This window comes from Cornus florida, unplaced genomic scaffold (genome assembly GCF_030987335.1).
Source record: "Cornus florida cultivar Cherokee Brave unplaced genomic scaffold, ASM3098733v1 CherokeeBrave_3.0.0_Hap2_Chr10, whole genome shotgun sequence".
NCBI lineage: Eukaryota > Viridiplantae > Streptophyta > Magnoliopsida > Cornales > Cornaceae > Cornus > Cornus florida.
Window position 1 is genome coordinate 54,207,520 of NW_026775580.1, and position 25,396 is coordinate 54,232,915.

The 25,396-nt window shown below is 34.6% G+C and overlaps 1 protein-coding gene, 1 long non-coding RNA gene and 1 pseudogene across 2 annotated transcripts; all 3 read left to right on the forward strand.

Annotated features, from left to right (window-relative positions):
- The first annotated feature begins 855 nt into the window (after positions 1–855).
- LOC132278694 (cell division cycle 20.2, cofactor of APC complex-like) lies at positions 856–5,684 on the forward strand (annotated as a pseudogene).
- A 2,404-nt stretch (positions 5,685–8,088) lies between these two features.
- Positions 8,089–11,080, forward strand: LOC132279209 (uncharacterized). The gene is made up of 3 exons (XR_009471247.1): positions 8,089–8,208; positions 8,567–8,771; positions 10,516–11,080. It is a non-coding gene; the product is annotated as an uncharacterized LOC132279209 (long non-coding RNA).
- A 5,065-nt stretch (positions 11,081–16,145) lies between these two features.
- LOC132279193 (uncharacterized) lies at positions 16,146–20,198 on the forward strand. Its single transcript, XM_059781127.1, has 3 exons — positions 16,146–16,797; positions 19,474–19,535; positions 19,741–20,198. Exons 1-3 carry the CDS (start codon positions 16,701–16,703, stop codon positions 19,939–19,941), a joined length of 360 nt encoding a protein of 119 aa, XP_059637110.1. The 5' UTR covers positions 16,146–16,700; the 3' UTR covers positions 19,942–20,198.
- The last annotated feature ends 5,198 nt before the right edge of the window (positions 20,199–25,396 follow it).

Consider the following 25,396-nt stretch of genomic DNA (forward strand, 5'->3'; position numbering starts at 1 on the left):
TTCCGGATTTATCTAGAGTTATGTGGAAGATTCTAAATTTGTGAAGAATGTTGTACAAGTGTATGGAAGGTTTTAGTTCTCCAAGAGTAGTATGGAGAGTTCTAGAACCATCCATTCTGTGGCCTTGAAATGTGAATTTTCTAGAAGTGTATGGAGAATTCTAGAAGCATCTATAAGAGATGGTGATGCTTATAAATACATGGAGAAGCTCATTTGCTCCAGACCATGAAATGCAATACAAGTTATACATTTGCAAACTCTATTGCTCATATGTCTAACACTCTTCCCACACACACTTGCAAGCAAACACTTGTCTAGCCTTAGGTTTTACTAAGTTAGCATATTCGGGTAGGCTAATTTAGCGCTTCAAGGGAGCTTGAAAGCGTGTAAGGCCGCACGAAGCTTGGAAAGTCCAGGTCCGTACCAGTTGGTATCAGAGCTAAGGTTGTGAAGCGTCACACCTTGTGTGGAGAAAGTTATGGACGAGCACTCAAATATGAGTAGCGTCCAGGGGGAAGAGCTGCTTGGTAGGGAGGAAAATTGCCTTCCAACCGGACCGAAGGCGAGGGCTAGGTCAAAGGACATCGTTGCGGGCTTTAAGGCACGCTCGGTAGACATGGAAAGGTCAATGGCCAACGTGCTAGGACGACTTGAGGATACTTACTAGTGCATGGAGGAGCTGGAGGCGGAAGACGCTGAGGTCCAGAATGCCGTGAAAGGATCACTCAATGCCCTAAGTGGTGACTTTCGACGGGAGCTTCATGCGAAATACATATAATATATTTATCTATATATATATATATATAGAAAAAAAAGCCCTAATTTAGAAATACATATAATATATATATATATATATATTCAATCATTTCTCTCTCTCTCTCTCTCTACTACCAACACTCTCTTTGCTGAGATTAATGCAACTCGAAAAATTAACGAAGTCACCGGCGATCTCTGATTCTCTCATCGTGTTCTCTCTTACAATCACTATTTTCTTCCTCTAAAACACTATTTCTTTAATCTGGTTTTCTATTTTGCAGGTTTTTTTTCCCCTTTTGTTTTTGCAGGGTTTTTTTTCGCTTTGTTTTTTCAGGGTTCTCTCTCCCTCTCTCTCTCTCTCTATTTTTGTGCTAACGTTATGGATTCAAGATTATTCATGAGATCTTCATCAACCAAGACGCAATCTCGATGCCCTCTTCAAGAACAGTTTCTTCAAAGGAGAAATTATCAAGAAAACGTATGTTAATCACACATATACTCTCTCATATAATTATATGTAGTTTGCATCTTCCTATTTTCTATACTCAATATATATATATTTGGCATCAGTTATGGTTTGTGATCTAAATTTAGATGGGGTTTTCACCGGCATAGAATTTTGGGTTTTATTTCACAATTTTTATTTGTAAAATTAGGATTTGTTACTTTGATTATGCAACTAGGGTTTATCTGCTTTTAATTTCATATCCAAATTAGGGGAACTTACTTGCTTGATTTTTTCTGGAAGTAGGGTTTTGTTCATAATTAGATTTCTGTAGCCAGGGGTCTGTTTAATTCAAACTCCGGTTATGCCTCAGTGATTCTAATAATTAGTTACTCCGATTATTTGTATGCCTCAATGATTCTTATTGTTAGTTTCTTCCGTATCCATGTTACAATTCATTTTTCCTTATCCAGATTAGGAGCCTTGCTTCTTTTATTTATATATTTATTTATCTAGAACAAGGGTTCCTGCTTGATTGTTTTTGGAATTAGGGGTTTGTTCATAATTAGATTTCTTTAGCTAGGGTTCTGTTTAATTCAAACTCCGATAATTTGTATGCCTCAATGATTCTTATTGTTAATTTTTTCCTTATTCATTGTTACAATTTTTTTCATGCGTAATTTGTTTTCAAATAGATTTTTCTTCATAATTGGATATCTGAAGCTAGGTTTTTGTGTATTACAATTCCTGAAATTCACATGTTTCTGTGAAACTAATTGTAAGTTTCTTGTTTCTGTTTAATTCAAACTCGGATTATTTGTATGCCTCAACAATTCTTATTGTTAGTTACTCTGATTATTTGTATGCCTCTATGATTCTTAATGTTACGATTATTTCCATGCTTAATTTGTTTTCTAATAGGGTTTTCTTCATAATTAGATTTCTAAAGCTAGCTAGGCTTTTGTGTAGTATAATTCCTGAAATTCACATGTTTCTGTGAAACTCTTTGTAAGTTTCTTGTTTCTGTTTAATTGAAACTCTGATTATTTGGATGCCTCAATGATTCTTATTGTTAGTTACTTTGATTATTTGTATGCCTCAATGATTCTTATTGTTAGTTACTTTGATTATTTGTATGCCTCAATGATTCTTATTGTTACAATTCTTTTCGTGCTCAATTTGTTTGCAAATAGGGTTTTCTTCATAATTGGATTTCTAAAGCTAGGCTTTTGTGTTGTATAATTCCTGAAATTCACATGTTTGTATGAAACTCGTTAGTTTCTTGTTTCTGTTTAATTGAAACTCCGATTATTTGGATGCCTCAATGATTCTTATTGTTAGGTACTTTGATTATTCATATGCCTCAATGATTCTTATTGTTACAATTCTTTTCATGCTTAATTTGTTTGCAAATGGGGTTTTCGTCATAATTGGATTTCTAAAGCTAGGCTTTTGTGTAGTACAATTCCTGAAATTCACACGTTTCTGTGAAACTCATTGTAAGTTTCTTGTTTCTGTTTAATTCAAACTCCGATTATTTGGATGCCTCAATGATTCTTAGTGTTAGTTACTCCGATTATTTTTATGCCTCAGTTATTCTTATTGTTAGTTTCTTCGTTATTCATTGTTACAATTCTTTTCGTGCTTAATTTGATTGCAAATAGCTTCATAATTGGATTTCTAAAGTTAAGGTTTTATGTAGTACAACTCCTGAAATTCACATGTTTCTGTGGAACTCATTTTAAGTTTCTTGTTTCTGTTTAATTCAAACTCCGATTATTTGTATGCTTTAATGATTCTTATTGTTAGTTACTCCGATTATTTGTATGCCCCAATAATTCTTATTGTTAGTTTCTTCCTTTTTGATTGCTACAATTCTTTTCATGCTTAATTTGTTTGCAAATAACATTTTCTTCATAATTGGATTTCTGAAGCCAGGGTTTTGTTTAGTACAATTCTAGAAATTCACATGTTTCTGTTAAACTCATTATAAGTTTCTTGTTTGTGTCAACAGTTGGACAGATTCATACCAAATCCATCTGCAATGGATTTCGACTATGCGCATTACATGCTGACTGAAAAGAGGAAAGGCAAAGAGAATCCGGCTGAGAGCTCTCCATGTAGTGAAGCATACCAGAAGAAACTGGCAGAAACCTTCAACATGAACCGGACCCGTATACTGGCTTTTAAGAACAAGCCTCCTACTCCAGTTGAGGCGATTCCCTACGATTTCTCCTCATCAGTTCACCAGTCCAAACCCACAAAGCCTCGTCGGTACATTCCCCAGGTGGATATCTATTAGATGGCCTGAATATTGTTCTTAATCTTTTTTCTTCAAATACTGAATGGTGTTATTGTGTGTTATTTCACAGACTTCTGAGAAGACATTAGATGCTCCCGATCTTGTTGATGATTACTACTTAAATTTATTAGATTGGGGTAGCAACAATGTTCTTGCCATTGCTCTTGGAAACACAGTATATCTATGGGATGCTTCTGATGGTTCTACCTCAGAACTTCTCACCCTTGATGACGAAAATGGACCTGTTACAAGTGTAAAATGGGCTCATGATGGCCGAAACATTGCTATTGGCTTGAACAATTCTAAAGTCCAGCTTTGGGATTCTACAGCTAATCGATAGGTTTGTACTCTTTTAACATATATTATTGTTTCCTTTCTTATTCTTTTTTTCCCTCTTTTTTGATGTTATATTTTGCTAATTACCATGTTTACTATGGTGCAATTTTCTGCAGTTAAGAACTTTGAGAGGCGGCCATCAATCACGAGTTGGGTCCCTGGATTGGAACAATCATATTTTGACTATAGGAGGGATGGACGGTCAAATCGTCAACAATGATGTAAGAGTGAGATCACATATAGGGGGCACCATCAAGAAGTTTGTGGCTTAAAATGGTCAGCCTCAGGCAAGCAATTGGCAAGTGGAGGAAATGACAATCTACTCCATATATGGGACAGATCAGTGGCCTCTTCTAATTCCCCGACGCAGTGGCTTCACAGGCTCGAAGGCCACACAGCTGCCGTGAAAGCCCTTGCTTGGTGCCCATTCCAGGGTAACTTGCTGGCCTCTGGTGGAGGAGCAGGTGACAGGTGCATAAAGTTTTGGAACACCCACACTGGAGCATGCTTGAATTCGGTTGACACAGGCTTGCAAGTCTGTGCTCTGTTGTAGAACAAGAATGAGTGTGAGCTGCTTAGTTCTCATGGTTTTACTCAGAATCAGCTCACTCTTTGGAAATACCCGTCAATGGTGAAGGTAGCAGAGCTTACTGGTCATACATCCAGAGTTCTTTTCATGGCTCAGGTACTAAATTAATCTGAAAACTTTGTTTTGCAGAAAGTTTGTTGTTACTACTTAGCATTTCTTTTTTCTTCTTTTATTTTCTGTCTTATTCTGATTTCTCTTGTTTATTATTCAGAGCCCAGATGGATGTACTGTTGCATCTGCGGCAGGGGATGAAACTCTCAGATTTTGGAATGTTTTTGGGACTCCTGAAGTGGCAAAACCTGCACCAAAGGCAAACCCGGAGCCATTTGCCCATTTCAACCGGATTCGTTGAATGCCATGGAAAAGAAAATGGCTGGAGACATACACAAGATCATTATGTATGAATGCAGATATGCAATGACTGGACAATTGATGCAGAAGAGCGGTTTTCTTAAAGCTTTGGGGTTGTTCTGCTAGAGATTCTAAATGGAAGGAAACCTGTTGATCATAGTATCATACTATGCATCGTTGACAGCAGTCTCCTCTGCTATTCGGCCTAGTTTCAGAGTATTTTTCTAAGCTTATGGATCAGAAACCTCAAAATTGGGAGCTTGAACTTAGTCCTGAAGTGAGAAAGGAGGGTTTCTTTTTTGCTATTATTGGTCTCTGTCTTTGATCCTCCAGTTAAAAGTGATGAGATTTTCTTTGGGGATCTTCTACTGAAGGAGGATTTTCTTCAGTGTAAGGATTCTCCATAGGTGGCTTGGTTCAAGATCAAATATGAGAAGAAGATATCTTACTGATCTTGCAATATTAAGAAGTCTGATTCTGTAGTCTGGAAGAGCATTTTTGCAATGGCGAAATTGGTTGGCTTTTCTGTGTTCCTTAAATATTGCAATCTAGAAAAGATGAGTACAAAATTATCTGTTGAAGGGTAGAAGGTTATGGGTAGTGAAATCAACCTCCTATAGTTTCTTGGCATGAAAAAAAGTACTCAAAAGAAATGAGGTGTGAGACCTTTTTTTATTATTATTTTTATTTTTTAAGGTTAAGGTGTGCAATGAAAATGATTTTTGGCATGAAGAAGGGCCTCTCTGTTTAAATCATGAGCTTTCAGCCTTAGTAGTTAGCGATGTTAACTACTTCGACTTTAGGCCTAATAATCCCTTGAAGCTTGACTTGAGTGTCTCTAAGGTGCTATGTCAAAATGAATAAGCTATGATCAATTGCTAATATGAATGTCGTTTTCCTTAGTATGCTTTCGGATTTGGATATTAATTATTGGTGTGCTACAAATTAGGTTATGGAAACTGAAATGGACTTATAACTTTGAAAGGACTATAAATGGATTATCTTGATGTTTTGTTAGGGATGTTAAGGTATGTTTATGAGATGTTGTATAGGATTAAAACTGTGTCCTCATTTTTCTAATAACATGCTGTCTCAGTGGTGATATTTGCCACTTTTCTTCTATTTCAGTAATTAACAGGAAATTATGCAATCACTTTATTTATCTTTAGCTAGAGCTTAGAATCTCAGTCAATTAATAAGAGGCCATCAAATTTTAATTTATAATAAGGACTTAAATCTTGTGCTTGATTGAAAGAGGACTCACTCAACTCCAATAAGATGAAGTCAACAAGCTACTTAATCTGCAAACCGTTCTTTTAATTTTGATACTTCACAGTTTTTATTTCTTCTACTTTCTCGTGATCATTGCTTCATTTTCTTGCTGCAACACCAAAAGCACTGATTACGGAAATTTTGATTAATTATGGGACCTTAGGCTTTCCCAACTCTGACTATATATTAAGTCTCACACAAAGCAAATTGATCGATGTTGGAAAATTAAACCAAATTCATGAATTGGGAGATAAAACACTAGTTAGTGTCTTATTTATTGTCTTGTATTTTGTTTTTTTCTAGAGTCTATGTATTGGTGTCTTTAAATACATGTTCTTGAATTCAAGAGTTATATATAAAAGTTGTGTGTGTTCTCTCCTTCTTCGTATTGAATGCATCCTACAGTCAATAAATCTGTTTGCTTAACCGGTAACTCTCAATGGACAACATACTTAGGAAGCTTGGTGAAGCTTTTTCATGTATGAAATCTCAGCTTGAAACCTCCTACAAGTTTGTGTCAACGAAGGTAAGTGCAGCAGTTGATGCTGTCAAACAATTTGTCATCAAAATGAAGAACTTTTTTCGGTTCTGCAATGGCTAAAGTGGTTGGCTTTCTGTGTACCTTGTTTGGCAAATCGTCTTCGCCAACGGAGGAGATGAAGGAAAAGCTGCATTCCTCATTCAAGAGTACTTTGCTAAATTATCAACTTGATAATGAGATTGACGGGCTTCTGGAGTTGCTAATTATGTTCTGTGCTAATCAACCTGAGGAATTAATCAATTGCTGAAATGGAAGTTGATTAATTTCCTTTTTTATATGGCTTATTAAATATTGGTGTGACACAAAGTAGGTTTTGGAAACTGAATGAGCTTGTTTGCTTGTTACTTTATATGTCTTTTTTTTTTTTTTTTTATTTACTTTATATGGCTTTTTTTTCTTAACTGTATGTCCTCATTTTTAAAAATTTACATGTGATATTAGCTAATTTTAGTAACATTCAATTCAAGGAAAATTAAGCACCACTTTATTGAGGTCAAGAAGAGCTAAGATTCTTATTCAATTAACAAAGAGGTCACCAAATTTCCATTACCACCGTATCAGTCAAAATGATATTTATACAAGTCCTTACAATTTGAAAATAGGACTAATTTTTTAAATTTTTCAGTGAACTTAAAAGGTAAAACTCTGTTAAGGACAGGGCAATAACTATACTAGCAAACATTGATAAACATTGTTTTTTTTTTTTTTTTTTCATAAAAAATTAATAAAAATTATTTCTCCCTCAAAATGTTCCTTATCATCCCTTAGTTTTCTCTCTTTAAGGATCTTCCACAACTTTCCTACAAATTTTTTGTTCTAACTAAACCTATACGATTGTATGGCTTCTTTAATCATGATGTTTTTGGTTAGTTTAGTGAACAAAATTTTCGGTCATTTAAAAATTTAAAGAAAGGAAGATGTACGTGGTTTATCTCCACTCTACATAAAGAAAATATTTTCTAACATAGTTCGTAATTGCGGTATTAATTGTGATATCATTCACGGTCGCGATGTAACGAATTTAAACGAATATCGAGATAAATTGAACGAACCGATCAATTTATAAAGGTATATAATAATATCGAATCTTAAAAAAAAAAAAAAGTTAAGAAACAATCGATACCGCAAATCATGATTTTCAGTTTAAAACCGGAACCACAAATCAGAAAGGAACAATCTTATACTTTGGCAAGGGCCACCGGCCCACCCTATGCATGTAATCAATGGTGTCTCACCTCCCGAATATTTATGGGCCTACGGCAAAGGACATCAGGCCCACCAAGAATCATATCTTCACATGGGGCGTACGATAATCACAAGTAAAGTAACACCAAGATAGGAAAACTACTAACTGGTCAGCAAACGGTCAAAACGAGGAAAACCAATCAAATTTCCCCACGTGTCCCACACGTCCAAACAAGTAGCATCGGATCCAGGGGACAGATCTGACACGTGTCCTCCTGATTTTGATTGATTGCGTCAACAAACAGGCGTTGGGCAACGATTATTTCCAGTGACGGAGGACGAACATGCCACCTCCCTCCCTCACCTCCTGCAGGCGGAGACGTTCTAGAGAGAGAAACCGATAAGTTGCCGCCGATTTATTCCCTTTCTAGGTATCCAATGTGCAATCCATCATTCTTTCATTATTATGATTTCAGAATCTGAAATCATTGATTTTCAATGTATATTTATATATATATATATTGAACTGGAGAATTAATTATTTATGGTTTTGTTGATTGATCAGTAGGTGTCTCATATTTTGATTTCATTATTCAGATTCTGAAACAATTGATTTCCAATGTATGCATGTATTGAATTGAAGAATTAAATATTTATGGTTTTGTTGATTAGTAGTAGGTATCTCATATTTTGATTTCATTATTCAGATTCTGATATCATTGATTTTCAATGTATATATATATATATTGAATTGAAGAATTAACTGTTTATGGTTTTGTTGTTCGGTAGGTTTCACATATTTTGATTTCAATCTGACATTTATATATATATCTATATATATATATATATATGTCGCCGGACCGGCCTAAGGCCAAAAGGGGCCATCATTCATCATACGACGAGGATTTGACGATGGAGTGCTGGCGCAATATGACAGTTCCTGTGCGAAGAGCTTGGACTGGCGTGGCTACTCGTCTTGGCATTCGAAAAACCGGTAATTTTCAATTCTAATTTCCTCTAATTTTAGTTTTCAGTGTTCATCTTTTATTTGTAATGTCAATTTCAGTACCTTTAATTCCAATGAGATTGGGTCATGATTTTTATTCGTAATGTCTGTTGCAGTTACCTTTAATTGTTGTCAATGGTGATCTTTTATTGTTTATATTAATGAAGCTTGACCTCATTTTGATTTCACTACAAAATTAAGAAAAGCAGTACCAATCATAAGGTTTTCTTTTTCCCCTAGTATGCCAAAATCATCCCTGAATGATTCCGTAATTGAAGTATATCAATGTTTAAATAGATGACTTGGGAAAAAAATAAAATAAAATAATCGAATAGGTGTTCATATACCACCGGTGGTTGTATTCCAATGGTACCTTCTCGCCTTCCAATGTAGAAGGTCGAGAATTCTAGTCCTTTTAGGGGCAATGTGAGTGTGCGAGCTTCTTCGGGGGACAAAAAAGTGTGTCCATATTTATTTATATCTATATATAGGTATATATTTGTGTAAGGGATATTTGTTGGGGTAATGTTATTAAGAGAGTCATCTCATGACAAGAGTCTGAGCTCTCTATTTGTTGACCATGTGACTCTTTTAATAAGAGGGCTATCCCGATAGCATTACTCTGTTTGTTTTGATTACAACTGGATTCTTATAGTATGGTATAAGGAGTTTGTTGTACTCAATGTGCTTACTAGTTTGCTTAGTTGATTGTGTTAGGGAGGGCGTTTTTTAAACCAGGGGATGGGTCACGATTACTATTTGAAATCAATCATCGATGTGCATCACTTGAAGTTCTTGGTACCAGTTTATGTATTAGAGTTCATATATATATATTTTCTATTTTTTGTGGGATTAAGAGCCAATTCTAGTTGTTGATTGGTCTTATCTATTTTTTCTTCATTAGATTTTTTAATCGACACATGATAGAATTGTAAACTCCCCAAACTACCAACCATGGAAAGAAGTAAAATTATAAGCATTTATGTGTATTAGAGACTGCAAAATGACCCTGCCCTAGCTATCTCTACTATAAATTCATTTGAAGAGATTTAAAACTATTTAATCAGTTTAATTCGTAAAATAATTGAGGGAAATCAGAAATGTTTACCACACACTTGTATTCTCTTAAAAGAGGCCATTACTCAATATTGGTGCACTTATGTGGGTGTGCCGGGAATGAAATGAGATCTAATTTTTAGTATTATTTTGCATAGGATGACTATTTTCAGACCTGAATCTGAGCCAGTCATTACTTGAATTGTATCAAGGAGTGGTTTCTTGGTGATAGAGTTACTAATGAGGCGATTGAGTTGATTATGAGTTATGAACACCTTGACTTGGCTTGACAAGATCTCAGGTCATGTTTATTTTCCTATTAATGAGTCATCTTGAACAATACTTTTAAATTCATTAGTAAATTTGTGGAGCCAAGAGTTGGTGATCATAGTTCATGAACATATAAGCGGTTGGGATCATGAACATGGTTTATTTATTAGGGCTTGATTGTACCTTTTTTTCAACTTTACCAATCTTTAATTATCTCAAGCTCGATTTCAACTTGAACTAATTATGAGTACTCCGACATTGACTAAACAAGTCTAATAAACAAAACTCGAATATTTAGACTCAAGTCAAACTTTAGCTGCATTTAAACAATTTTCTGATTTGATCTAGTAAAGCTCAAACAGTTGGATGTTCGGCCTGATTGAGCTCGGCTTTTGAGCATATGCAGGTATAGTGAAGTTGAAGCAAGATGTTCAGACTTGTGAGTATGAGGATGTCCGTGTGCTGTGGGAGATGTTGCAGAGAAATGAATCAGAGCTCACTGGATCCAGATCCAGTACTCCAAAAAGAAGACGTATTTGGAACATGTTCGAGTGTACCAGGCAAGCTCCATATCTTTGCCGCAGCTATTAATCTGTGATCCCTCTGTAAACATTCAAGCTATTCGTCTACTTGTGGAAGGTACATCAGTATTAATTCGTCTAAAAGGACATGTAAATGGAAAAAAAGAAAAAAGAAAGAAAAAAAAAAAAAAGAAGAGTAAAGAGAGATAGAATGAGACGCTGCTTCTCTTAGCGAACCGGCCATCTATGAAATTTAACTGCCGGTAGGTCACTGCTTTCTATTCCATGTCTCCAATGAAATAATCTGCTGGTATGTTATATTATCATGTAATTTCTTGGTGGACTTTTGGCTCCTAGTATGGTTTTGTTCGTCCCCGTGGTATGAAATAAATTGTTGTATGTAATATTTTTGGACTTCTATATGGTGTTAAATCATAATTAGATTTTGTATGCTTTTGGTGCTCTTATCTATCTTTGTGAGGACCGAGCTTCATTTTTCCCTTTTATCACATTTGTATGTGTTTCTGTGTGTAAGGGATATGTGCCAGAGGGTCCCGGGATTATTTTACGTCCTTTCTGGTTCATGATTCGGATCCTATGGATTCAAGTCGTGACAATCTTGGACTTGGGATTCACCTCTTTGAATAAGATCTGGCATCAAAACAAAACTGTCTTTTACCAAACGAATATTGTGAAAGAATTTTGGTAATGTATATACATTATTCAAATTAAAATATTCATGTATAGGTATTACTTCTGTCACCAAACTAAAGTTCTAGCATGATGGTATGAATAGATAAGGTCGAGTGTTCAAATTTACTAACGGCTAGAAAATAATATTCGAAATACTTGAACTTTGGAGGTTTTTTTTTTTTTTTTTTTTTTTTTCACTCAGCATATGGAAGACCTTTTTGAATTACTTGGATAATTAATAATTTCATAATTGTCACTCTCACTCACCTCAGGACGTTGAATTTGAAGCAAGCATGGGTTGTTTGGTGTGGAAATTTTGTTGTCGGTTTGGTTGGTTATGCATTTTGAATTTGGATCACAGCTTGCTACATGGGTCCAGTTTTTTAAAGTAGAAGTGAGGACTAACTTAAATCAAATTCATTTGTATATTGAAGACGGTTGTGATTGAATGAGAAGTAAATGATCTCAGCATTTTTTTTTTTTTTTTCCAAATAAAAAGGAGCAAAACCCGCCAATTTTGTCAATGTGTTAGAAAAATAAATTTGATTTTAGTATTTTTCTATTTTCAAGTATTTGGTATGCATTTACCATATTAGTGGTAGTTAATTGTCTTAATAGGAATTAGTGTGAATTTTTTTTTTTTTTTTTTTTTTTTTTAAGTATTTGGTTTGCATTTACCATATTAGTGGTAGTTAATTGTCCTAGGTTAGTGTGATCGTGGCAGTTATGTAAATCAAGAGACAAGAGTTACAAGACTACTAATGTTCATGTTAGTAGAAATTATGCCTACTAACGATCATGTTAGTGAGAGTAGGGAGGTTATTGGGCAATGAATATACCTATTTTAGAAGTAGAGAAAAGATGAATAAGATGAAATGGTATAAGATGAAATGGTATAAGTGAAATAAGATATTTTTTCAAGTGTTCCTCCATCTACTTCTCTTTCTAAATATTGAGTGTTTGTGTGTGTGTGGGCACACATTTTGACCACTTATTTTTAACAAAGTGGTATCAGAGCAAAAACTAATACGATGGTCCAATGGATGATTATTATAGATGGGTCATTACCTAGAACACTTGTCCTATTTCAAATCTGGATAGGGAAGTGAATGGTATATATGAGTTGAGTGTTAGTCCCACTTAACAGCTTACATTTTTTGGTCAGATCGCCTGTTATAGTTGATATCAAAACCAGATCTCAGTTTGGAGGAGTCGGGTGTGTCTCCTAGTAGGCAGGATGGTCCGACAAACAAAGACGTTGCGAGTTATGATAGAAAGAATGTTACAAGTCGGAATACTTTCTTTGAGTGCTCAAGTTACATTAAAATTCTTAAAACAAGACTAGCCTAGGATATTACACCATTGCCATTATAGCCCAATTAAGTTTGAGAAATTGAAATACCACCTAAAATTTCACCATCTTGTTTGTTAATGTGTTTGTGTGTGTTATTATTATTATTGTTTTTTAATGTGTTGATTCAATAATGTTCTTCACCATCTTGTTTGTTAATGTGTTTTTGTTTTTTTTCTTTTTCTTTTTTGTTAATGTGTTGTTTCAATCTAAATGTTTTTCACCATCATCTTCTTTGGTAACGTGTTGTTTCAATCTAAATGTTTTTCACCATCTTATTTGGTAATGTGTTTTTTCAATCCTAGTGCAACCCAAAATGTGATGTTACTGGAAGAAAGGAGAAAACCACGTTATGGAAAAAGATTATACATATTTAATGCCAAGTGTATAGTTTTTATGCCAAGTGTATACTTTTTATGTTAAATAAGAGCATTTATTAGTTATGGTTCATGAAGAGCAACAAGCAATATATTACTATAAAAATGTGGGATTGGAAAAGTAATTTTTTTTTTTTGTGTTTTTTTTTTTTGTTTCGGGTTAGAAGTTAGAGGTGAGGGAAAAAAGTATAAGGCTCAAATATGAACACCTAAATACGGGAAATAACTCCACCACTTAAATAATACTGTAATTACTAATAAACCCTCTATTAAGTCCTATTGAAATGGACTATGTACTAATTAATGGAATCGTATTATTATTCATTCATACATTACAAATGAGCAAAAAAATTACCATTTCCAAACCCTGACTCAATTTTCCTGCCCGATTGTAAAATCGTCCCCAAATTGCACTCTAATTCCGATTCTAATCAAATATTAGACGGTAATAATCTCTCAATGAATTCAATTAAAGGTTTCAAAACATAACCAATTGTAGCATTTGTTTGTTTTTTTTTATAACCGGAAACAATCCTAGACTTCAAAGTTGTAACGTGATATCGACAATTGAACTAATTATTTTTAGATCAAATAATCACTCATATATAGGGTATTGTGAATTAAGTAGTATCTCTTCTACATTTCAAGTGAATAGTGAAGGTTCAAATCTCCAAAGGACCAAAAAAAAAAAAAAATCACTCATGTATTTTGAATATTTTAAAACCTCAATATTATATTAAAAAAATTTATACAAGAACACAATACATTACATATAATCTTTTACTTTAGAATGAGAGAAGATACAGCTAGATCACATATCTTAATTATTTTTTAAGCCTTGGCAATCTTGGTTTTTCTTCTTTTGCTCGGTTTTAGATTTTGAAATGGGTGTGACCTGGGTAACTTTGGTTATTATTTAAATTTGAAAATAAAAGTAGAGAGTCTACAATTGGGCCTAGTGGGGGCAATTTATTTGTATATTTTACACAAAAAATAAAAAAATAAAAAAATAAAGAAAATTAAAGAAAATTCTCTAAAATTTAAAAAGACTTCTCATTTCCTAACACAATTACTTAACAATTTTTTTAAAAAAATACATAGTAGTGCTCTTAAGAGGACTCTATGATGAGAAGACTGGTGAGTTCTTCTTGTTTAGCTATTAGATTGAAACAATTTTTTAAGATGTGTGAAAAATTAAATGAATTTTTAATACATGTTTCAATTCAAAAGTCGAAGGAAAAAAAAAAAAAAAAAAGAGTTCGTAACTCTTCTCATGAGAAGATCATCTTAGAATCATTATTCTTATTGAAATTCAAAAGTATTCAATCGAGAAATTCTCTACAACTTATCAACTTTAAAAGCATTTTTCTTATTAATTTTTCAATCATAGTATTGTTAATTGTTGTCCCTCTCGAGTAAATCCCTAATTCCGCCACCATTGATCTAAGACTTGGAGCATGAACAACAATTCCCATACATAGTGATCGGTTTTTGTAATGACTCTAATATTTTATGACGAAAATGATAAAGTCAACAAATTGGTAATTGTTCTCGATGTGATAGCCTCGATGTGATAGTCGATAATTGAGATAAATATTTAATTTTTTTATTATTCTTTTTAAAATGTTACTAATAAGACTCTTGTTGAACTCCCTCTATTATATTAAGTTTGATGTACAGGAATAGAATGGAATGTAAGTGGGAATGAAATTAAATAGTCATTCTCATTCTATTGTTTGGTTGTAAATATGAAATGTGTAGGAATGCAATGATAATAACCATTCTAATATTTGGTTAGACCAATTTAAAATTTATAATGGAATAAATTTCTAATTAAATTTTCCAAAATATCCCTCTTAGTAACAAATATATTAAATTAAAATAAAATAACAAAAAATTATTCTCTAATAATTTTTTAAAAATAAATGGTGGCAGTGGCGGTGGTGGTGTTGGAAGGCGGCGGCGGTGGTAACAGTGGAAATTGGTGACAGCAGTGGTGGTGGAAGGTGGCAGTGGTGTTGGTGGAAGGCGGTGACAGTAGTGTAGTGGTTGTGGTGGAAGGCGGCGGCGGCGGTGGTGGAAGGCGGCGGCGGCGGTGGTGGAAGGCGGTGGCGGTGGTGGTGGTGGCGGTGGTAGAAGGCGATGGCGGCTGCGTTGGTGGTTATGGAAGGCAGCGGCGGTGGCGGTGGGGTGGCAGTGGTGGAAGGTAGCGATGGTAGTGTAGGGTTGTGGCGGTAGCGGTGGTGAAAGGCGGTGGTGGTAATGAAAAGCAATAACAGTGATGGTGGTGGAAGGTGGTGGCAGTGGTGAAAGGCGATTGCGGTAGTGGTGGTGGAAGGTGGTGAAAGGCAATGGCAGTGGTGGTGGTGGCGATAGTAATGATGAAAGGTGGCGGTGGTGGTTACTGCAAACGGTGGAGGTAGCGGTGGTGAAAGGCGGTGGCGGTACAGTGGTGGTGGTGGAAAGTGGTGGGCGATGATGAAAGTCGGTGGTGGTGGAAGGCAGTGGTAGTGGTGGTGGTGGTGAAAGGCGGAGATGATTGAAGTGGAAGGTAATGGTGGTTTTTGGTGTTTTAGGAAGTCGATTTTTTAAAATAAATTACTTGGGAATGGAATGACCATTCTATAAGTTTAGTTGTGAAATGGATTTTCATTCCCTGAAATAGATTTTCGTTCCAATGGAATGGTCATTCCTACTTTAAGTTGTATATCAAACAAAAGAATGGTTAGAATGGATATTTTATTCCATTCCATTCCTGCACACTAAACGTAGCATATGAGAGTTGTTACAAAAGCAGAATAATTTTGTTTTTTAACAAATGATACACCCCCAAATCTAAAGGATTTAGAATAAAGAATATGTGAATGAGGTACGAAAGAATATGTGAATGAGGTACGAGCTTCATCACTTGATACATAAAAGATTATAATTATTATTATTTTTCGAATTACCCATTTCATGAATATAGGAAAAAAAAAAAAAAAAAAATTGAAGTACTACGTGCCAGGGTAGGGGACACCTGGAATCGGTGAAAAGGGGTCTCTGTCAAGAAGCTGTTCAATAATAAGTGTTTGTCTTAATGCACAAACATCAATCTTGCAAGAGAAGGCTACCTGCCCACATTCAGATTCAGATGGCTCGCTTTCCACCACGCCCAGGCATTCAATTCGCTTCATTCCCCACTGTTTCTGCTGCACAAAACAAACAAACGCAATAAATCTCTCTACATCCATTGCAGCAGTGCAAGACAACGAAACCCACATGACCTTCTTAATCATCCATTCACTGCACTATTAAATTCAATTAAACAATTTACTACTCCTATATACATATATATATATATACACACACATATATTGTTACATGCATACACCGATATGGGTTTGGAGGTATAGTTTTTCCTTATCTCTGCGGATTATCTGGTCGACTTTGTTCTTAATCTAAGTAGGTGACGAAAGGCAAAAACACCCATATTTTTATATTTTATTGTTTTTCTGAAGAAATTTTCCAAATGGGTTGGGTTATTTAAGGTGGTGTTTTGGAGAGAGCCCTTAGATTTTGAAAGTTGAATTGAAAGAAATATTAGGGTTTGAAGAGAGAGAGAGGGGGAGAGAGAGAGTTTGTTTTGAGCAATTTGATATTGGGAATTATGAAGGTTTTTGGGTTCCGGGTTTTGTTTTGTGTCATTGGGACTGCTTTGATGTTCCTTAGTTTCTTCAATAAAGGAAGCACTTCCTCTGTTCCTGGTAAGCTTATATTTCTGTGATTTTTTCACTCTTTTGATGCATATAGACATTATTACACTTCTCAGCTTCTTGATTGAGTTTATAAGGTGTTTGTTAATTTGCTTGTACTAATTAATTTCTGGGTTTGTGTTTTTATGCCATATTTGTGATATAGGTTCTTCTTATTATTGGTTTGCCTACTAACCTCATGAATAGAGTCTTTTTTAAAAATTTATGATGTATATTTACACAGTATATGGTATTAGAGTCTAATTTTTTTTTTATATGAAGAGACTACAGAAACTAGATGATTATGTTTCTGTCTAATGCCAAATTGTGGCATAGTGAAATCTACTTTGTCATACACGGTTACTCTTGACTAACATGTGAGGGAAACATTATGTATAACACCTATAAATAATGAACAACCGACCCGATGATGCACCGGTTAAAAGAGGACGAGTTGTTTACCTGCCTAGAAGGCAAACGACAAAGAGGCCGAACGATCAAAAGTGTGATGAAGTAATTGAAAATTATTTTAAAAAATTAAGTCTAAGAGAAGACCTATAATAGAAAAGAAGGGAAAAAATTTAGGAAAAAAAGAGTAAAGAACGGAAAAAAAAGAATTCATGGGCCGACCCGTTCATACGAACGAAAGGTAAGAATGATGATGGTTACTCTCGACTCACCTTACACATATATCACAACTACCATGTAATTAATTTAATTTATGATGAAGTGTCCTACATACTGAGTAAGCATATATCACAACTACCATGTAATTAATTTAAATTATGATGAAGTTTCCACCACTCCGAGTAAACATACATCACAACTACCTTGTAATTAATTTAAATTATGATGAAGTGTCCTCCACACCCAGATATTTGTGGTTTTGATGGGACAAGTGATACGTTGAAATTGAATATGATCAATTTCGAGTAAATATCTTCCCAGACATTAAAGGCTGTATGAGAAAGGCATAAACATATATTAATTGGCCACGACTCCCCTCTGGATATTTTTTTTCTTTTTATGCTAAAAAGACATAAGTTACATAACCAACTCCAGGGCCCTGAACTCCCCTCTGGATATCTTGTTCCTCATTGAAGGAAACTACTTGCTTCTAATGAATCTAGATTAGAGCCTCTCTTCTAAGTAGCTTGCAACGACGCTTTGGATTTGTTTGAATGAGAAATTCAGGACTAATAAATTTTCAACTAAGATAAAGCAACCTATTTATGGACGTAGTTAATCAGGGCAGTGCACTTGATTGTGTTTCCGACTTGCCTGATGAACATTACAAGTAAGATAAAAGGATTATAATACCAGCATCCTTGAAAAACATTTTCATGGGAAGGAAGCCAACCGAATAAAATATTGCTCACTTTTATGCTTAAATTACAATGACGGAAATGTTCTTCTGTATCTTCTAATGGTCTCCCTCATGATATAAAAATGGCATGAGAAATTGTTGTTGGGGTTGAATTTGTGTAACTGACAATGAGAATATGCAAATTATATAATAGAAGTTCTGAGTTTGTTAAGGGATATCTATCGATATGCATGCTGATATCTTAAGATCACGGTCAATTCTGTTAAGTTCCATTGGTTATTGATGCAGGTATATAGTCCTAATGACTTATTCATTGTAGTGTATGGTGTGAATAAACTGTGTTTGTCCTTTTATTTGCTAATGTCTATATTTTTCGATAATAGTGGCATGTTGGTAGGAGCATTTACATACCAAAAAACGCTACTACTATTCTTGAATCTACTTGAAAAAGAAAGAAAGAAAGCACAGCTTTTTCCCTTATAGCAATTATAAACCAGAGTGCCCCTCTTCTCCTCTCGTTCTTTCCACATCAATTCCAATTGTCAATTTGCTGACAAAGGTCTCATGACTTTGTTGTCCAATTGTTGTTCTAGAATAAAGTCGTGACTGTTTCTCAAAAGGGACGAATGTTTCTCGAGGTACATCCTTGAGATGGAGTGTCATGGCAAGAGTTAGCCAGCATAGTCTCTGGTCTAGAAGAAGTGGACAACAATATTCCTGAGTTTCAGTAAAAACCACTGTATAACATTTGAATTTAGTACCAATTCAAAGCTTTACGTAAGTTCAATATGTTTTTTCCCTCGATCTTGCTCACATGTTATAGCACCCAAGTTCACATGTTTAAGCACTTAATGGTGTGAAATATTCAAAACATAATATATGTTGATGCCAACTCTCTGTTGGTGTGAATTTAGAGTGACAAGGGAACACAAACTTTCCAGTTTTACTTGGTATAGAATGCTCCATTCGATAAACATTTGGGGCTATTTCGCTTTTTCTTTTCCTTTCCTACTACTAATTCTTTGGTTTTGGTCTATCATTGATCAGCTAAAATATTGATGGGCTTTCTAAATATGTTGTCAGTGATGCTTCAGAAGATGTTTTGATCTTGATACTGAAGTGATTTATAATAAAATTGTTGATGGCTAGTTGGATTGGCTGGCCAATATGCTCTGTTATGTGCTTTCGTCTTTGGTAAAAAAATATGACAAATGCAGTTGCTATCACTTGATTTCGTAGGGAGTTACTTGCGCTCAAATTTGGTGAATTTAGTAAATTAGGCCTGATTTACACTTTCATAATTGCTTAAAGAAATACAGGTAATCTGATTGCTGATATATCCTTCTCCAAATTAATTGCAGATACGGCTTTCACTAGCCATCGGAATGGTATGACAATGACTGCAACAAGCAGGAAGCTGAAGGTACATGCACTTAACTGAAGAGCTTTTGGGGCTTAGAAGTCAGTTTTACCATGCAGAAAGCTGTGACAGAACCTACCTTAGTTGACTGAGAGGCCTTAATCGAGAATCTCTTTCCATTTTAATTAGGTCACAAACAAGGGTTTTTCTTTCATTCGGATGTGATTTGGTTCTTTTCTTTTTACCTCTTCCCTTTTCCCATCTGCAGGAGCATGTCCATACTTCTTCGAGCAGTGACAAGGGTGATGCAGGCAATGTAAATCTGGAAGATTACCAGCCGGTCGATCCTGTTCCAAGTTCGAAGGCCTCCATAAAACCTGGACCTATCGAGCATGGCACTCCTCTTATGCCTAACATTCCGAAGCCTTCGCCTCCCGGTCAGCCAGACCATATTGTTGGTTTTCCGTAGCCGGTTTTAAAACCCTTTCTTCGTAACGGCTGTGCTGGAAAGGTTATGGATGGAATAACTTCATGCACAATGTTCGTGCCATCTTGTTTATAGCATCATGTTACACTGCCACTTTTGTATCTATGTATGCTGCGTACTTGTTTATTAGTTTGTGTGTTCTCTGTTAATTGGCTTGTTGTTTGCATTCCCTTCGTGTGATTTGCATATGAGGCATTACCTAATGTTCGAATTCGGCGCCCTGATGTTGTTATTATGTATCTTTGATGTGTTTATGAATTCAGTTTGAGCTGCAGTAGATAAAATTATTTGTTACTTTCCCTAAAATTTACCCGCCCTTGAAATGATGAATGTTGGAGCTTCCCAAGAATTAATGATTTTCATTCTGCAAATTTTCGGTGTGTTGTGGACTTTATGCAGTAGCATTTTGAGAAGAAATAAGTAGGCATGGCTCATGATGATGATTATGATAATAATAATAATAAATAAAAGAGGAGGCATGCCAGACATGAAAGAAGAAAAAGGAGAGGTAAGTTTTAAAAAGAATAAAATAAAGAGAGGGACGGAAAAAAAAACTTATTTATTTTGTCTCTTGGCTCGATGGGTATGACATAATTTTTTTAAACGGATACTTTTTTCACGTTTTGTGCGCACTTCTGTTCAGTGCACCTTTTCATTCTTACTTTAGTTTTTACGATTTAGATTTTGTCTTTTTTTGCTTTGCTCTTATATTTGCTCCCGCTCTCATACTTGTTCCTACCCTTGCTTTATGTGAAATTGGCTACACAATTCCATCATTTCACTAAATCGTTCCCAGTGTTGCAATTCCATAGCTTGTTATTCCTCTGAAGTCCAATAATTTACATATTTATCCCCCAAACCCTCCAATCGTGCATTTCCTTCTAGATAAAGGCTAATAATTTACATGAAAGAGGCTAACAAATTTTTAGATGGTCTTATACCAACATTGGACCACTGATAAACTGGCCAATACTAACTTGTATTCTATGGGGGTAGGTATCACCTGCACAGTAACTAAAAGAAAATGAGCATGACATGATGACTGAGTAATCGTATCCTCTCATTTGAAACAGTGTACCGTTCTGTCCAGTTAGTGATGTTTAATCATACACGATAACATTTTTGTAATGTATATCACTAACCACCGGAGGAAACATGACTATTGCGTTTGATCATTGTGGGTGATGTGCTGTCTTTTTTCTTTGGGTTAGGTAGATGCTCACAACAATACCAATGGGACTTGATTCGGAAAGAATGAAAGGTTATACAAGTTAGGCTAATGGCGAATAATAAATAAAAAAGGTTACTTGGCGCAATGATAAGAAATTAAGTTTGAATTAGAGAACAATTACAATTACTTTTAGAAAAAGAAAAAGAATATAAAAGTTTACCAACCAATGACCATTTAAACTGAGTGATGGAACTAAAGATCTGTTCCTGTTGGAGGGCAAATCACTTAAAAAAAAAAAAAAAAAAAAGGCCAAGTGCAATGATTATTAGCACGGAATTGAATGACTTGGCACCGAATTGAATGACTTCATTTAAACATGATGTGATTATTATTCCTTTTCCTCCAGCTAATTTTAAATACCGAATTTTATTTGGTTCATCGAAATTAGGGTTAAAGAATTGCAAAAATTTTACAATGATGATAAAAAATGATAAGAGTTTAAAATGAATAAATACTCACACTTTGTGTTCAGAATGAATAAACCTCCCACCGGAATTGTTCCAATACAGGAACTTGATAATGAATAAATACTCTAGCATTGGAAGAACAAAACAAGTATAAAATGACCAAAATACTCTTCAAAAAATTTGCAGATTTGGGTTTTAGTATACAATATTTATGGGGCTCCAAGCTACCAACAAGTATAAAATGACCAAAATACCCTTCAAAAAATTTGCAGATTTGGATTTTAGTGTACAATATTTACGGGGCTCCAAGCTACCATCATCTCTCTCGCGCGCGCGCGCACACAAGGAGACTTGAATCTTCTTTAGTCCAGATTGTCACAATTCTGTCTGGGGTTGTATATTGCAAGTGGAGAGGGAATCATGGGGAGAGAAAAGAATTGGGACATGCCAAAATCAATTACCCTATCCCCTGAAATCATTTTCAATGTGGGGCTATACCTTTACTTTTATAGAATTTTTTTTTTTTTGTGCTCTGACACCAAAAGTAACATGAAGTGTTTATTAAGTTATGATGCCTTCGAACGCCTAAACTCCATCATTTTTTTTTATACTAAAAAGTATGCTTTAACTGAATCCTCATCCTAATTAAGCAATTAATAAATTGACCACACACACACATGCTATTACACATGTTTGATTCCTTGCAAGATTTTTATTTTTTTATTTTTTTTTCCTGAATATTCCTTGGAAGTTAATTATTGTAGGGAAAAAAATATATATAAAATGTAATGCTATCATGAGATCCCTCTCATCATAAGCTCTCTTATCTAATCAATGAATTGATAAATTTATTAAATGACTAATTTGAGTTTGTATCCATCTCAAAAAATCTATATCAACAAAAAGAACTCATACCTCTTGTTTTTCATGATAGCATTACTTAAATTATAAATAAATAAGACCATAAAAAGGATATCTCAATTCTGACTTTTATTTCACATACTTGAACTCAATCATGGAATACGAGTTTCAATTAAAAATATTAAAGATTGGGTCTTAGACATTGTTAACACCCTTTTTGGTTCCATTGGAACGGAAAGAGAATGAAATATCAAATTCTTAGGCTACGTTTGTTGGATGTAAAATATTTTTTTTTAAATAATTTTTAAAATTTTGGTGTTTGGTTGTCGAAAAATATTTACGAAAATTAAAAATATTAAAGCCTAAAAAAAAATTACTTATCCAGGCAAGTTATTTTACGCGTCCCTCCCGATAGACTCGATTAAAACTTTTGCCAAACACTGAAAAAGAAAAAATAAAAATATATATATTTTACCTGAAAAAGGAAAATCTTTTCTAAAGAAAATATTTTATGTTGAAACAAATAATTTGGCAAAAAATTTTGTGGCAAGAAGCATAATTTGTTGGAGATATATTGCTATTAAGATATCTCTTGATAAAAATGAAAAAATATATATAGAAAAATCATTACCTAGTTTTTTATTTTTTCCATGACCTAACTGTTTAAAACATTAATTCAGTTCTGCTAATTAATGTTACGTTTGGTGTGCAGAAATGAAATTAAATAGAATGCGTATTCGAATCATTCATTTGTTTTGTATGCAATTTAAAGTGGGAATGACCATTTTATTGGAATGAAATCCATTCCTGATAATGAATATCCATTCCACAACTAAACCTATGGAATGGTCATTTAATTTCCAAATAATTTTTTTAAAAAAATCAACTTCCTAAAAACCCTCATGTTCTAAGTCAAAAAATTGTCATTACCTTCCACCACCGCCCACCTAATGTTCCTAGACCAAAAACCACATCCGCCTTTCACCACCACCACCACCATTGCCATCGACTTTCACCACCGCCCACTACTATCCACCACCGCCACTACTTTTCACTACAGCCACCACCTTCCATCACTACCATCGTCACTCCTTTTCACCACTGCTACCTTCCACCACCTCCACCGCCTTTCACCTCCACCACCATCGCTGCCGCCTTCCACCACCACAACCACTACCTTCCACCACCATCGCCTTCTCCACCACTGCTGCCTTTCACCACCACCACCATCGCCACCTTCTTCCACTACCACCGCCACAGCCCATTGCCTTCCACCACCACCAGCGCCACCACTTCCACCACTTTCCACCATCACCGCCGCCACCTCCACTGTCTTCCATCACCATAGTCACCGCTTTCCACCACCTTCTGCCACCGCTAACTCCATTGCCTTCCACCACCACCACAGTCACCTCCATTGGCTTTCACCACCGCCTCCCACCAGCACCGCCACTGTTGCCTTCCAACACCACCATCTACACCATTACCGCTTTCTCCCTCCACCACCATCCATCACCGCCACTGCCACCATTTATTTTTAAAAAAAAAATTATAGAAGAATGTCATTTTGTTAATTTAATTTAATTGTTATTAAGTGGGATATTTTGGAGAATTCAATTTGAAATTTATTTCATTCTAAATTTTAAATTGGTCCAACCAAACACTAGAATGGTTATTATCATTAATTTCATTTCTAGATATTTCATATATACAACGAAACAATGGAATGAGAATGTTCATTCCATTCTATTCCCATTCGCATTTCATTCCTACTTGCATTCCATTCCATTTCATTCATGTACAGCAAACACACACTAATGATTTTAGGGTGGAAATCCAAGCTGCTTATAATGTGAAAGATATCATTTTGTCCTTATTGTTTATGTTAAATACAAAAATACCTTTTAAATAAGATATATAATACACTCACACACCCACTTGCTCTAGAGAGACTTGAACCTCGATCTTCTTTTGTAATTGGACCATTTTGATTTTCTTTTCTTTTTTTTTTTTTAAAAAAAAAAAAAAAAACCCTCGATCTTCTCTTTTGGAATGCAAGAAAATACTACTAAGTTACATATCATTTGGTAACGAACATATTTAATAACGTATAATTGTAATGATTTGTACTTCAGACCAATGTTCCGTTTGGCAAGAAGAGGAGAGAAGGAAGATGAAAAAGAAGAAACAAATTTTCCTAGTTTGGAAAAGATGAGGTAAGGAGACAAGAAAAGATAATGGATGAGTTATCATTCATCTTTCACAATTTTTTATCCCTCCAAATATGGATGGAAGACGTGTAGGGAAAAAAAAAAAAAAAAGGTAAGGTTTTTATAAAAGTTTTTAAATTACAAAACTTTCATTATAATTAAAACTCTTCTTCTCTTCTCTCATAACAAATAAAATAAGTTATTATCACATTCGCTTCTCTTCCATGCAATCAAACAAAAAGAGGGAATGATACAATTTCTATATTGAAGAATTCACTAATTAAGCGTTTATCCAATTATATACGTTTGATAACGCAATTTGAATATCACTAAAAATTGTAAGAGCTACTTAAAATGGGATAAAATTCTAAGGGCCTATGTAGATTTCCTAATTCAGCGCTGAAGGCAGAACACGGTAATTAAGTGATTTTTTTTTTTTAAAGTGCATTTGATTAAATTATAGTATACCGCTTAAGATGGTTATGTCACTTTTTAAGTGAGAGGAATGTTGCTTACCGCTTATCGCAGAAAATGGTATGTGGTTAGATTTTAAAAATATTTTTTTAATGACTGCTCTATTGTTAAATAATTTTTTTATTAATATTTTTATATTACAAATATAAAATTGTTATGGGTACCAGATATTAAGGGCAAAAATGTAATATGTACAACTTTCAGACTTCAGCTTTAGTATTTAACAAATAATCTTAATAAATTTAGTGTTTAAA

What these genes read in the sequence shown, in the direction of transcription:
- LOC132279193 (XM_059781127.1), top strand. Translation starts at nt 16,701, where the DNA reads ATGAAGGTTTTTGGGTTCCGGGTTTTGTTTTGTGTCATTGGGACTGCT. An exon ending in AAGCACTTCCTCTGTTCCTG is followed by an intron (nt 16,798 to 19,473) that starts GTAAGCTTATAT and finishes AATTAATTGCAG; the next exon opens with ATACGGCTTTCACTAGCCAT. An exon ending in CAACAAGCAGGAAGCTGAAG is followed by an intron (nt 19,536 to 19,740) that starts GTACATGCACTT and finishes TCCCATCTGCAG; the next exon opens with GAGCATGTCCATACTTCTTC.